The 14,897-nt window shown below is 37.0% G+C and overlaps 1 protein-coding gene across 1 annotated transcript in view; it reads left to right on the forward strand.

The window, feature by feature from the left end:
• LOC135203919 (glutamate receptor ionotropic, kainate glr-3-like) overlaps positions 1 to 14,897 on the forward strand; it is a 27,665-nt gene that overhangs the window by 275 nt on the left and 12,493 nt on the right. The window contains exons 2-8 of the mRNA XM_064233850.1: positions 646 to 784; positions 1,380 to 1,499; positions 2,098 to 2,301; positions 2,900 to 3,003; positions 9,121 to 9,150; positions 11,035 to 11,175; positions 13,345 to 13,454. Of these exons, the coding sequence (XP_064089920.1) occupies positions 646 to 784; positions 1,380 to 1,499; positions 2,098 to 2,301; positions 2,900 to 3,003; positions 9,121 to 9,150; positions 11,035 to 11,175; positions 13,345 to 13,454 (848 nt within the window). The remainder of the gene's footprint in view (positions 1 to 645; positions 785 to 1,379; positions 1,500 to 2,097; positions 2,302 to 2,899; positions 3,004 to 9,120; positions 9,151 to 11,034; positions 11,176 to 13,344; positions 13,455 to 14,897) is intronic.

Raw genomic sequence — 14,897 nt, forward strand, 5'->3', positions numbered from 1 at the left:
TCTCCAGCTCAGTTTTCCTAAACAAAAGTAATATGCACAGATAACTAGGGATAATTTGCATACCGAAAAATATTTACTCGATATGCAAAGACTTTCTAAGGAGTTTGATAAGTATATTGCAATTTGAAGGTAAACGTTGATCGATTTTAATGATATGCGTGCGTAATGCGCGTGAAAATCATCGCAATATTGCGAACCGACAATCGTTTCTCCACAGCATCTACCCAGTCAAGAACACAATAATTATGTTTAGACATACCACGGAGTAAGCACTAAACGCTACACGTTGCAAGAAATATCTCCGTAGGACCTCCATAGGGTATCCCCTTAACTGATAGCTTATTGCTATTACTTATACTTCATCATGTTATCACACTGCCTACGATACAGCATTGCATAACTAAATTTTTAGCGGTTTACGATACAGCATCATTTTGTTTTTCCCTGCGATACAGCGTCGCATAGCTAGTTTTTTTTTTCTCTCGCCGTAATGTAACATCGCATCTCTCATTTCCTTTTTTATGACCACGATACGGCGTCGTATTAAAGAGAGGCAAAACTTAAACCTGAATGACAATGTCTAGTTTATTTTTTTGGTATACAGCAACACACAAAACTTATTCTAGTTTTCTATACCCTCTACAGAATCGAAGTTCCCTTGAATGGTTCCTCTCCACAGCCAAGCGATAAGAGGGTCGTCTTAAACTTATTGAATGCAATTTACCAAACTCAGTTCCTTGTGCTCTGGGACAAGGAGGGACACGCCGCCGAGTTCATGAATAAGGTGACTTCGAATTTTGTCTTTGCATTTCACTTATGTTTAAAACAATTTAGCCGGTGGTTATTTTGTTTTTTCATTTTGGAATAGAATATAGAAATTAGGCAAAAGGAATGCGCTGGGACTTATCAGGTCATTCAGCGCTGAAACTGACATTGACAGTAAAAAGGTTTAAAAGGTGTGACAGAAGGAAAACCTCTCAGTTGCGCTAGGAGTCAGTTGTTAAGAGGGTGGAAAGTAAGAAGAAAAAAAGGGGGGTTATTATAAACGGAGGTGCAGTAAAAGGAATGAAAGAGGTTGCAGCTAGGGGCCGAAGGAACGCTGCGAAAATCCTTAAGTAATGCCTACAGTGCAACACATGAGGTACACTGACGGTACTAACCCCCTACAAAGTTTTTCTTCTTGGTCCATTAGCATTTTTAAATAATATTTTTCTATGAATTTCAATTAGTATTTTAAACATGAACTTCACTTAGATTAACAGATTTTACTCTGTAGACGACCTTCTTTGTGTTCAAGATTCTTTGTCCTTTTCTGTGCGTTTGTCGAACTTCACTTCTCATTTGTTTCCCCTTCGTTATTGGAGTGTGTCTCATTCCAGGTGAGCAAATACAGGCTCTTTAGCAGTCAGCAGGAATGGCTTATCATTCTTCCGAGAAATGTCACGCTGGAACACGTCACGCGGCAGCTGTCACAAGCCCGCATCTACGTTAACAGCGAGGTAATAACATTATTAAATTGCAACTAATCCTACTCTCTCTCTCTCTCTCTCTCTCTCTCTCTCTCTCTCTCTCTCTCTCTCCTGCTGCAAGCTACAGCATGATATGAATATTTACAGCCTCTCTCGTTTCTGTCATCATATCTAAAGGTTTTTGTCCCACTAAAAAACTGAAAATTACTTAACATCTCTCTCCCTCATATTTTCTAGAGTAGGACACCTGAAATTCATTGGTACTGAGTATGTACAACTGCTCAAGCAAGCAATAAAAAACAAAATATTGTAGCAAAACTGGGATGAAAAAAAAAACGGTCAGATTTTATGCAATCGATGTACGAGATCCAGAAATCTCTGACATGGTTCACTACAGTCATGACAGGCGAGGCACAGACAGTAAAATCTATCATTACTGTCAAGTATAGGTATAAGGAACCTAAGTCTGTTGAATATTAATAAACACCCAAAGCTGCACATCAAAACCTTATCAATATATCACATCTGCCCACTTCATAATGCTGGTTCAGTTTATCTTATTACGTCCAGAAAGAGAGATCTCACCGTAAATCCTACACCATACCAAACAAAATCTTGTCCATTTCAGGTAATCGTGTGCAGCTATAGAGAGAAAAGCAACGAATCCTTCGATTTAAGGGAAATATGGAAAGTCGGAAAGGGAGCGCCCTTCCAGATCAGGCCCATTGGCAGCTGGTCTTGGGAAACAGGACTGCAGTACCTTCCAATCTTGGAGAAATACGAGAGACGAAAGGACCTTCAAGGCTTCCATCTGAGAGTTGCTACCATCATTGTGAGTGTCTGGCTTTTCCAATGGCTTTGTGGAAGTTGATTGCTTTATTTAACAGTAAATTATCTGGTGTCACAATAACAAAGGTCATATTAAGACCGTTACACACCTGCAGGTAAACCGGGCAAGTCTACCTGAAGAAGTACACCTGAATAGATAAACAGAATGTGTTATTGTGTCATACAAGAAAATTTTTAGTATGTATGCGTTCGGGAACATAGATCAGTGCACACGTATGCCACCTGCAGGCGTAGGCCTAATTAAAGGATCAGCTTTTTCACACTTTTCAATTCCATATTCCGAAGGCGCTTATGCATGCAATTAAACCATGACAAGGAATAAAATGTCATTCCAAAAGCTTCTCAGATGCTTAGCTTACTGTAAATAAAGGTGGAAGCGACAAAGGAAAGTGAAACACTGGGGCGCTGCGAGATCTTTCGACTCAAAGGTCTTTTACCGAGCAGGACCTTTGAGTCGAAAGATCTCGCAGCACTCCAGTGTTTCACTTCCCTTCGTGGCTTCCACCTTCATTTATATATTCATCAGACTTTCCGCCACAAGTGACGCTTTTACTTTCACACTCTTGTTGCGACTATCCTAGACGATGCCCTACGAAAGCATCACCCAGAACGAGACTCGCCAGAACTTCCGGGAAGGATACGTCGTGGACGTGTGGCACACCTTACAAGAGCAATTGAATTTTACGTAAGTACGGTTCTTCTCGCATTTAGAACTGCTGAATGGCTGACTATGACTTCTAGAGCTGGATAGGATTGAATATTTTGTACAAAGTGGCTGCACTCTTCCAAAAGAAACTTATGTAACAAGGTCCTTGTTATTGTTGTGTAACAAAAGTTCCCGAGATACGCACGGCATGGAATGGAACGGAATATATGATTCAGACCCAAGACCAAGCGCTGGGACCTATTCAGTCATTCAGCTGAAAGTGAAATGCAGGGTAAAAAGTTCTTAAAATAGTAACAGGAGGAAAATCTCGCAGTTCCACTGTGAAACAATTGTTAAGAGAGGGTGGAAAGCAAGATGGAAGAAATTGAATACGAAAGGAGAGGGAGTCAAAGGAATGAAAGGGGTTGCAGCTAGGGGTCGAAGGGACGCTGTTAAGACAAGAAAAACGTCGGTGTTTCTCAAAACAGAGCAAGGGCCGGACGATTAAGCTGGGAAAGACTTAAGCTGTCAGCTTGAAGGTGAATGAGGAGCTCGTGTATTACACTTCAGCGCTTTAGATTCGAGACCTTACCTTACAGACCTTACAGTTCGTTCGGGTTGCCCCAGGTCCCTCAGTGTGAGGCACCTCTAATGTCTACCAGAGAGTTGCTAGTACATCTTCCGGTATATTTTGCATCTTCCAATCTTGGATGGTCTGGGATGCAGTTTAGATATTTGTCGAGCTTATTCTTAAACACATCTACGCTCACTCCTGATATATTCCTCAGATGAGCTGGCAACGCATTGAATAGACGCTGCATTATCGATGCTGGTGCGTAGTGGATTAATGTCCTGTGTGCTTTCCTTATTTTTCCTGGTATTGTTTTGGGCACTATTAATCTACCTCTGCTTGCTCTTTCTGATATTTTTAGTTCCATGATATTTTCTGTTATTCCTTCTATCTGTTTCCATGCCTGAATTATCATGTAGCGTTCTCTTCTCCTTTCTAGACTATATAATTTTAATGATTGTAGTCTTTCCCAGTAGTCAAGGTCCTTAACTTCTTCTATTCTAGCTGTAAAGGACCTTTGTACACTCTCTATTTGTGCAATATCCTTTTGATAGTGTGGGTACCATATCATATTGCAATATTCAAGTGGACTACGAACATATGTTTTATAAAGCATAATCATGTGTTCAGCTTTTCTTGTTTTGAAGTGCCGTAACAACATTCCCATTTTTGCTTTACATTTTGCCAAAAGAATTGCTATTTGATCATTGCATAACATGTTCCTATTCATCATCACACCAAGGTCTTTAACTGCTTCCTTATTTGTGATTGTCTCATTATTAGGTCCCCTATATGCATATAGCTTTCCTTCTCTGTCGCCATAATTTATTGATTCAAATTTATCAGAGTTAAATACCATCCTATTTTCCTCTGCCCAATCATATACTTTGTTAAGGTCTCTTTGTAGAGCGTTCCTATCTTCATCACAAGTAATTTCTCTACTTATTCTTGTGTCATCAGCGAAACTACTCACTACCGAATCCTTAACATTACTGTCTATGTCTTCAATCATAATAACAAACAGTATTGCAGCTAACACCGTACCTTGTGGCACACCGGATATTACCTTGGTTTCATCCGATTTCTCATCGTTTGCAATAACTATCTGTTTTCTGTTGTGTAAAAAATTCTTTTAACCATCTTCCTATTTTATCTACGATATTGTGTTTTCTAATTTTCTTTGCTAATATATTATGGTCTACTTTGTCAAAAGCTTTTGCAAAGTCTAGATAAACCACATCTGTTTCATTTCCGCTTTTCATATTTTTGAATATGTTCTAACGGTGGACTAACAGTTGGGTTTGTGTACTTTTTCCGGGTACGCAAACCGTGGTTGTCCTATATTAAACAAATTATTTTTTATTAAAATGTTTCATAATATTTTTCTTCATTACCCTTTCATACACTTTCATAATATGTGATGTTAGACTCACAGGCCTATAAATTACTTGCCTCAAGTCTTGATCCACTTTTGAAAGTAGGGGTAATATATGCTAATTTGTGCTCATCATAAATCTTGCCTGTATCTACACTTTGTCTTAATAATATTGCAAGTGGCTTTGCGATAGAATGAACTACTTTCTTTAACAAAATAGCAGGGATTCCATCAGGCCCTGCAGCAGCTCCATTTTTAATTTCATTAATTGCCTGCACAATATCAGCTTCATTAATTTCTATGTCAGCTAAATATTCACTATTTTCGTCCCTTACTTCTATATCATTATCTTCATTGTCTATTCTAGGGGTGAATTCTCTCTTATATCGTTCTGCCAGTATGTTGCAAATTTCCTTTTTTTCATTCGTAATCTCCCTTCAATTCTCAGAGGGCCTATTTCTATTCTTCTTTTATTCATCTTCTTCGCATATGAGTATAATAGTTTGGGGTTTTGCTTGATATTTAATAGGGTTTTTTCTTCCAATTCCCGTTTTCATTTTCTTTTGATTGTATAATCTTTTGTTCTGCATTTTCTATCTTACTTTTTAGTTCTATAACTTTCCATGCATTTTTTTCTTTTGCAAGACCTTTTTTCCACTTTCTGATTTTCTGGAACAAGATCCTTCTGTCTCTTGGTATGCATGAATGATGTTTACTTTTCTTCTTCGGTATATATTTATCCACTATTTTCTCTAATATTTTGATATAATATCTCCGTATTTACCCTTATGTCATCGCTTACCGAAAATGTTATCCCAATCTTTGTTTAATTCTTCATTTATTTCTGACCATTTTATATTTTTACTGTAGAAGTTGTATTTTCCATATCCTTCCCACTTTTTCATTTCTTGCTTATCTCTGTTTCACTTGCTTTGGAATGAACTGTTAATTCTATGACATTATGGTCTGAAATACTCGCATTATAAACTATTATTTCTTTAACATAATTCACCTCGTTCACAAATACTAGGTCTAAAGTATTTTCCTTTTCTTGTTGGCAGGTGATTTATTGTTGAATGTTGTATTCTAGTAGCATATCTAATAGCTTTTCGAATTGCCTTTTATCTTCTGTACTACTATTACTCTCTTTTTTATATGTATAAGTACATCCACAATCTCCTATTCGTTTCTTTCCATTCTACGAAAGGAAAGTTGAAGTCACCAGATAGGACGAATAGTCCAGTCCTTGTGATTTCTACATATATCATCCAATTTTTCAATTATTAAGTCAAACTCTTTAGTATTAGGAGGTCTATATATTACTATGTTCATTAATTTTTCAGATTCAAATTCATACCGAATTAGTTCAACATTCTGAGTTACTATATATTCTATATATTTTTTCCTTTTATTTTTTTGTCGTTTTCCCATATATTGCGGTTCCCCCTTGATTCCTATTTTTTCTATCTGATCTATAAGTTTGGAACCCTTTTATTTGATCATCATTCCCAGTCTCTTGGGAATACCAGGTTTCACTTATATTCATTATATCTATTTTCTTTTCAATTTGGGTTAGTTCTTCTAAGTACTCTATTTTTCTTTTTGAGTTACTCGTAACTAAACCCTGCGCATTCATCACTATGATGGTTTGCGTGTTTTCTCCTTCATTTAATATTGGTAGTAATAAGGATTTTCCCATGTCTCTTTCCTGTTCTGGTATGTTGTTCTTTTTTTCATTTCCAGAAATTCTGACATTAAAAAATCCAACTTTTCCATAATATTTGATCTTCCTTCATCATAATTATTCATTTTGTGTCTGAATCTGCAATTTTCTCCGTTTCTGCAATATCCTCTTGCATAATAAATACAGTTATTATCCCTTGAGTAGAATTTTGGAGCTGATGCATTGAAATTTTTTGCTGACATCTCTGCATATCTCATTGGTGGTTTGCTTTTCTCTTTTACCTGATATTCTTGATTTCTCTCTTTATTTGTTTCTTTCTTATTTTGGATTTTATTACTTGGTTGGTTATTTATTTGATTATGATTCATGGCTACAGGGTGCATATATTTGCATTTTTTGTCGAACTTACAGAGAGAGAGAGAGAGAGAGAGAGAGAGAGAGAGAGAGAGAGAGAGAGCGTTTTAATTTAGGAGAGACTAAGATAATAGTAGTAGTAGTAGTAGTAGTAGTCGGGATAGCCTATGAAACAGCTCCCTTACTATTTAACCTTTGGTTATGCTTGTCAAAGGCATAGTTGAGTTGAATATAGAAGTGAGGCCAAAGGCCAAGCACTGGTACCTATGAGGTCATTCAGCGCTGAAATGAAAATTGACAGTAAAAGGTTTGAAAGGTGTAACAGGAGGAAAACCTTGCAGTTGCGCTATGAATCAAGTGTTAGAAGAGGGTTGAAAGTAAGATGAAGAAAGGGAATATGAAAGGAGGTACAGTAAAAGGAACGAAAGTGGTTGCAGCTAAGGGCCGAAGGCACGCTGCAAAGAACCTTAAATAATGCCTACAGTGCACCGTGTGAGGTCCACTGACAGCACTACCCTCCTAAGGGGTTGTCAAAGTTATAGAACAGATAGCGGCTTATAAAACTGTAAAGAAAAATCTTTTCTTCAGAAACAGGTAAATTTAACTCTTGGAGATCTTATCATGTGAAAATAGAAATACGCTGTAGTTTCCGATGCAGTGAATTACTGAACCAGTGAAGCCAACCTTTCGGTACGAATTTAAGTGCAAGAATATAGCCTACTTTCAAAAGGCCATCCTGCTGGTCCTCGCTTGAAATATCAAGATTTGATCAAGATATTGCAAGGTCAAGGAAAGTTGTGCAATAAATGAAAAGTCGATAGAGTTTTTCACAGAAAGTAATGACGAACATGTATTGAAATAATAAATACATACATACATTATTATATATATACAGTAGTACCTCGAGATACGAAAGGCTCTACTTACGAAAAACTCGAGATACGAAAGCCAATGCGAAAAATTTTACTGCTCTACATACGAAAAGTTTTCAAGATACGAAAGGTTGTTGCTGTAAAGTCCCGAGATTCGCCCGGACCACCGAGAACAATTTTAAAACTCCCGCGCCGCCAACTGAGTAAACTCGCCACTATCCTCCCGCTCTCCCATTGGTTCCTGATGCTAGTCACCCCATAAGGTCCTGCTCTCCTATTGGTCAGCATCTACCCCTTGTGCTTTAAGTATTCTATTGGTAAAAGGATGCTGTAAATTGAAAAACTTATTCATGCAATACATTTAATAAAAAAAAAAAAACATTAGGTAAAGATAGAATAAAGAATAGAAATGAATGGTTATTATACTGTTTGGTAGTTTCATTAGTTGAAGAGAGATACTAATGACAATATATGGCTTACTGTGTGCTAGGAAAAATGATTGCTTGGCGCTCGTTCGATACTCGTAAGACGGGTAAGAGCTGAATGTAAACAATCGATTGGAAGGTCTGTTTTTTGTTTGTTTGTGTATTATAGTTAATGATTAATTAATAATTATTTGAAATTAGTACATACTGATTATTTATACATTTTATTGGCATATTCTAAGCTTTTAGCTCTTAGGTTTAGATGTCAGAATCATAGACTAGGCTACAGTAGCAACCGCTAACATAGCTAGGCTTATTGCTAAGGGACATATGCTTAAGTCCTAATATATGCAGTAAAATTGGGGTTGAACATTACATGCAGTTGAATACTACTCAAGTATGTACAGTATTTTGCCTTTTTGGAGTCATATTTCTTCCGTCGGATCGGCGTTGTAACCCTAGAACATGTGTTTTAGGCCTGGAAATATAATTTACTGGGGTGTTTTTGGAGGGCTTGGAACGGATTAGCCATTTTACATGTAAAATGTGTTCCAAGAATAACGAGCTGTATTGACATGAGGGCAACAGTATTTGGATGAGGAATCATTAATCCATTGAATTCTTCTAAGCATAAAACCCAAATTTCCTCTTGTACTCCAGTACAACCGTTCCCACGCATGGGCCCCTAACGCGCGCACACACACAAAATAACTTAAGGAACGATTAAGTCTCCAACCTCTTCAAGGAAGGAATCTTAAGCGTCGGGAAAATCAAATCAGGAAGAGAATTCCAAACTCTACCATCTGTGTGAAAATAGCAGCTGCTGAACCAAAACTTTGAAAGGATTTCAAAGATGAATCTCTGCTGAATTTCAGATACACGGCGACGGACACCCTGTTCGGGTCGTTGCAATCAGTGTTGCCAGATGCCTTTCGCCGAAATCGGCTAACTCAAGCTCTAAAATCGGCTAAATTCCGGCTAGACTTAACAGAAAATGGCTAAAAAAACGGCTAATTTTTTTCTTATTGTAGGTTATTTTCTTCATAATTTTTACAAAATCAATGCTTTTCATTTAAATCATTATAAACTACATTTTTTTTAATTCTGAACAAAGTTTCAAAAGTAAAATAAGCCTTTCTGATTTAGAAAGTATGGAGAAAAATGTTGTTTAATTGTTTAAATCAAAGATATGTTTCAATGAAAATAATTTTCCATGCTATAAAAGTAAATATATATATATATATATATATATATATATATATATATATATATATATATATATATATATATATATATATATATTTTCTTTAGATTAGTTTCAATTAACTGAACATGTCACTTTTGTTAGTGCCTTTGTTTACTTTCTGAGCTCAAATTGAGAGGATATATATATATATATATATATATATATATATATATATATATATAATATAAATATATAATATATATTATTATAATATATATATATATATAGATAATATATATTATATATATATATCCTCTCAATTTGAGCTCAGAAAGTAAACAAAGGCACTAAAAGTGACCATCATGTTCAGCTTTAATTGAAACTAATCTAAAGAAAATATATATATATATATATATATATATATATATATATATATATATATATATATATATATATATATATATATATAATACATATATATATATAAGATATCCTATCAATTTGAGCTCAGAAAGTAAAACAAACAAAAGGCACTAAAAGTGACATGTTCAGTTTAATTGAAACTATCTAAAGAAAATATTTATTTGTTCAATAAATGGTAATTAACAAATTGAATCCCTACAATAGAAAAAAATATTCAGTGTATCATAATTACTCACACTTGTTATATTTACATAGTTTGCAATTATAATGTTTAGATCATCATCATCATCCTCAATATCTGCTTCGTCGGTGACGGTACTTGATGGTCCAGGTTGATCAATTGTGCTTTTTTGTGAACTTCGATACTTATCATTTGAAGGAATTAAATCAAACACTTCATTTGGAAAATTATATGACACTCAAGTTTCTGACATACGGTTTAAACCATAACGTATAATATGTAGTAATGCATTTGTAGTGTCTGTTTTCATTTTATTTCTCAGTTTGTTTTTAATCAGGTTCATTTGACTGAAAACCCTTTCATTTGCAACAAAGGTTAACCTGCATATCCATTAATAGTTTTTTTTTTATTCATAAATATCCAAACATACAAAAAGAATTTTCCTCCTTTCCCTAACCCATACATGAATTGAACGTCAAATCACAAGTTTATACAGACCAATTTCCTCCGCCCATTTATAGTAGCCTACAGTGTTATTTATTCTGTTAGAATAAAGTTTATAATGATTATGCTAATATATGTTATACATCTTTACTTAATATACAGTAATTTGAGATTCACTGTATATTCTGCTATGCTTGCGAATCATATACCTATAAATGGTTAAATACAGTATCGTTTCAATGAGACAAAATGATCGATTCTGGTATCGCAGCCACATATCTAGCCTCTCCCACAATGCTGGGAGACAATATATATCCTTATATGGTTAAAAGCCACAATAACTGCCAACTTTGGAATATTTACTTTGGTTTATTCTTCGAAACTAGCAATGATAATAATAATAGCAATAAATCTAAAAATCGGCTAAAAAATGGCTAGGCAGCTGGGAAAATCGGCTGATATTTTTCCGGCTATTGGCTAGATTGAAATATTTTCCGGCAGATTCTGCCAAAATCGGCTAGATCTAGCCGGAAATCGGCTGGCCTGGCAACCCTGGTTGCAATCCGACGGCGTGACGTGGAACGGGATGGTCGGGATGCTGCAGACAGACGATGCTGACGTGGCAGTGGCGCCTTTGTCCATCACCCAAATCAGAGCTGTGTCCATCGATTTCACCATTCCTATACAGATCGTGAGGTGAGACGGACATTTTCTCTTGTCTTTAGTTAATTTTCAAAACTTTCTATAACACTCCCCGTTTAAAAAGGGCGCGATTACCTTTTCCAAGGGTGGACCGAAAGCGAAGTATGGTGTTGTGTGGCACACAGTATAGAATATACATTTTATCTCTTCTACTTGGCCTGAAAAAACTGAGGCTTGTTAGCTGTTGCGTTTAAAATAAAAATACATGTTTTCGAACTTTTTTTTCTACATTTCAAACTTATTAACCCTCGGTTATAAACAAATCCTTTAAAAAAGCCTTCTTGAGATTTTGATGAACAGGAATACTGTACGTCCTGCGGGGGACATACGGTCACTTCTAAAAGGGTCTTAGAATCACTTCCGAGGGGTATCTACAGGAACTCGTAAAGGAGACCTACTCTCAGTTCTAACAAGGACGTACAGTTATTCATAATTGGAACAAACAGTAATTGTTAATGGGGATATAGAGTAAACGCCCAAATGGCCACCATTTCACTCGAAAACACCACTTTTTTCACTCGGTATTTAATTGGTGAAACAACAATACAATTGCATCTTTAAGCATACCATTCAAGATTGAAGTTTCAACCTTGAGTAGTATGCTTAAAGATGTAATTGTATTGTTGTTTCGCTGATTAAATATCGAGTGGAAAAAAGTGGCCTTTTCGAGAGAAATGGTGGCCATTTGGTCGTTTACTCTATAGTCACTCCTATGGGGGACATTGTCATTTCAGAAGGGGGCATATAGGCATTCCTAAGGGGGAAATACAGTCACTCCTGAGGTGGATATACAGTCACTTGGACATACTCTAGGTTCTGAAGGGGACGTACAGTAACTCCTGAGGCGAGCATACCGTAACGATTAAAGTGGACGTACAGTCACTCCTGAGGAAGAAATGCGTCACTTCTAATGAGAATATAGTCTCTCCTAAGGGAGACATACAGTCATTCCTCTGGGAGGGAAGGTGGGGTGCGGGAATTACAGTCACTTGTGAGGGAGTCACTTCCGAGGGGGCCACAGGGTCACACCTGAGGGAGTCATAGATTCACTCCTGAGAGGGAATTACAGTCACTTGTGAGGAGAGGATACATATACTCTCCTCCAGTCGATATACATTGAATACAAAGCGGAAGTTACCACTCCTTACGAATTTGTACACAAACTCTTGAGGGGAACATACAGTCACTACTAGATGACACACACAATTTCTCCTGAAGAGGACTGAAGGGGGACATACAATTACTCCTAAGGTGATTATACTTTCCCTCCAGAGGGATTGTTTGTTTGTATGGTGTTTTTACGTTGCATGGAACCCGTGGTTATATTCAGCAAGGGACCAACGGCTTTACGCGACTTCTGAACCACGTCGAGTGTCCAGACTCCGGGAAAGGGATTACACAGTCACTCATTCTCTCTCCGGAGAGCGGCATATAGTCTCCGGGAGGGATATAAGTCACTTTTGAGGGGACCACACAATCACAGCTATAAGCGGACATACACTCTCAAAAATGGAACACACAAGCACTCCTGAGTGGGACATTCAGTCATTCTAATGAGGGTGCACAGGAACTCCTGAAATTAAGGAGTCGCTGAATACGTGCACATTATCCCAATATAAGGGAGTGTTTAAATAGTCGATCTTATTGAGCTAGTAGAACAGTCCTTTGTCATAGTCGCTACATACCAATATTAGAATGTCTCACTGAATCAGCATAAATGGGAGGGGGGCGGGGGGAAGTTATGCTAATCCATTTAGATTCCACAGTAAGTTAACTCCATTTTATACCATCTCTTTTTGTCCCAAACCCATAATTCTGTCCCATTTCAAGATTACGGTTATATCTTAGGTTCTGCCTTTCAGATTTTTTTCTCTTCCTTCATCTTCGGAAAGAATTATTTTTCCAGTTTGTTGACTCAAGAATGAAGTTCAAGTAAAATAGTGACTTGGATTGTTCATGTATTATATTTGTTAATAGTTACAGGCTAACTATGATTTTTGCATTCGAAAGACCTCTTCCTGCAAAAGCCACTGGTTTTCAAGTTCTTTCACATTCTTTGTCTACGCTTTAACCCAAATATCCAAATGGATACTGAAGAAAATTCACTGAGGTTAAACAGAGCACCAACGTTTGCAGTTTTCTAATGACTGAAAATCTTTCCAGCACCCGGATTTACCTACGACGTCCAGTCCTGGAAAGTACCTGGACCCTCTACTCCCAGCCATTCAGCAGGAACCTCTGGCTGTGTGTGCCCAGCACACTGCTGGCTTGCGGTAAGACATTCGCCCGTGTCTTGTTATTCTCTGTTGGCTAACGTATTGTGGTGAAATGCTTCCTTACTCTTTAATATCTTCTTCTTGGCTTATTTATTTCCTTGCAACGCTTTCGTTATTTCTACTGTGTTCCTGTCTTTGTTGACAAACTTATCTTCTCGCGATGCTTTCATTAAATTTGACATTCCTGTACTCTCTGCCATTTATATCTATGCTTTATAAGCTTCAAAGTGTTGATTGCTTGACTGATTGATATATTCATTTTAACGCGTAACCCCATCACAACACATGTTTATTGACGCCACTCTAAATATTAAGATTACGCAAGAAAAAAAATCTTGTGTTCTACGTTGTGGAACAAAAGAACATTATTTGCTGAAGTTCTTTTGTACTGGTTTCGTGTTCAGATTTTTTTGTTCAATAGTATGATAACTAATAACAAACCACCTTTTTGCATTATTTAATTGGTACCTTTGTCCCTTATACAAAATTACTTTTTCAATGGTTCAGAGATTTACTATTACTCTTGCCCTCCCATGCTCTATTTTTAGAGGCCTCTCTATAGCTTTTCATTTTTTCCCTCAGGCGTGCCAGATTTTGTTTCATTAAAAAGTTTATACATATGTTTAGAAGCTTTTCATCAGCGTCAAACCTGTTTCTATATGTTTGTTTGTATGCTTGTAAAGTGTTTTTACGTTGCATGGAACCAACGGGCTGTTTCTATATAGACGCTTATTCAGTTTCTTGTCCAATATCTTCAAATGTTCACACTTTCTTCATTCTTAGGTAACTTTTTTTCTAATAATCTGGGAGCTGTGCGCTTAACGATCCTTCTTCTTTCGATACCCTTGCTGCCAATCCTCAAAATACCATGATACAAGACTGAAATCAGACTTTTCCTTCAAGAATTGGGGCAAAGGAAGAATGAACTTGGAAAATTCAATGCAAACCGCTACTTTCTTCTTTCAAATGAACACCATATTCTTTGGAAGCTTGAATTTCAAGTCAATGGCCCATGTGGGGTTGCAATTTATGAATAAGGTTCATGTTCTGAATAATAATCTATAATAATAAAATCCGAGAATATCTGATCTTGTTTGTCCACCTCGGGTGACAGTAGGGGAGACATGGACAGTCGCCCACCCCCAGCAAACCGGTTTGTCCTACCCGGGTTGGGTGGTGTAGTAGGGGAACGTGAGGGTAGGACAGACCAGCCCCGGGTTCCAGCCCGTGCCAACAAGCTCGTAATAATAATCCTCAAGCAAATGGTCCATAGAATTTGCATTTTAAGACATCCTATAGTAGATTCACATCAACCGTGCATCTGATGTCTAGGCTAGTCCCTTACGACACTCCTGATTGGCTGTTGATAAGCCAATCACAGGGCTGGAAACTCTCAGTCTCTCGAGAGATTTCACATGGGCAGGATGTATGTTCCACCTC

The sequence above is a fragment of the Macrobrachium nipponense genome, chromosome 44, assembly GCF_015104395.2.
Source record: "Macrobrachium nipponense isolate FS-2020 chromosome 44, ASM1510439v2, whole genome shotgun sequence".
NCBI classification, from domain to species: Eukaryota; Metazoa; Arthropoda; class Malacostraca; order Decapoda; family Palaemonidae; genus Macrobrachium; species Macrobrachium nipponense.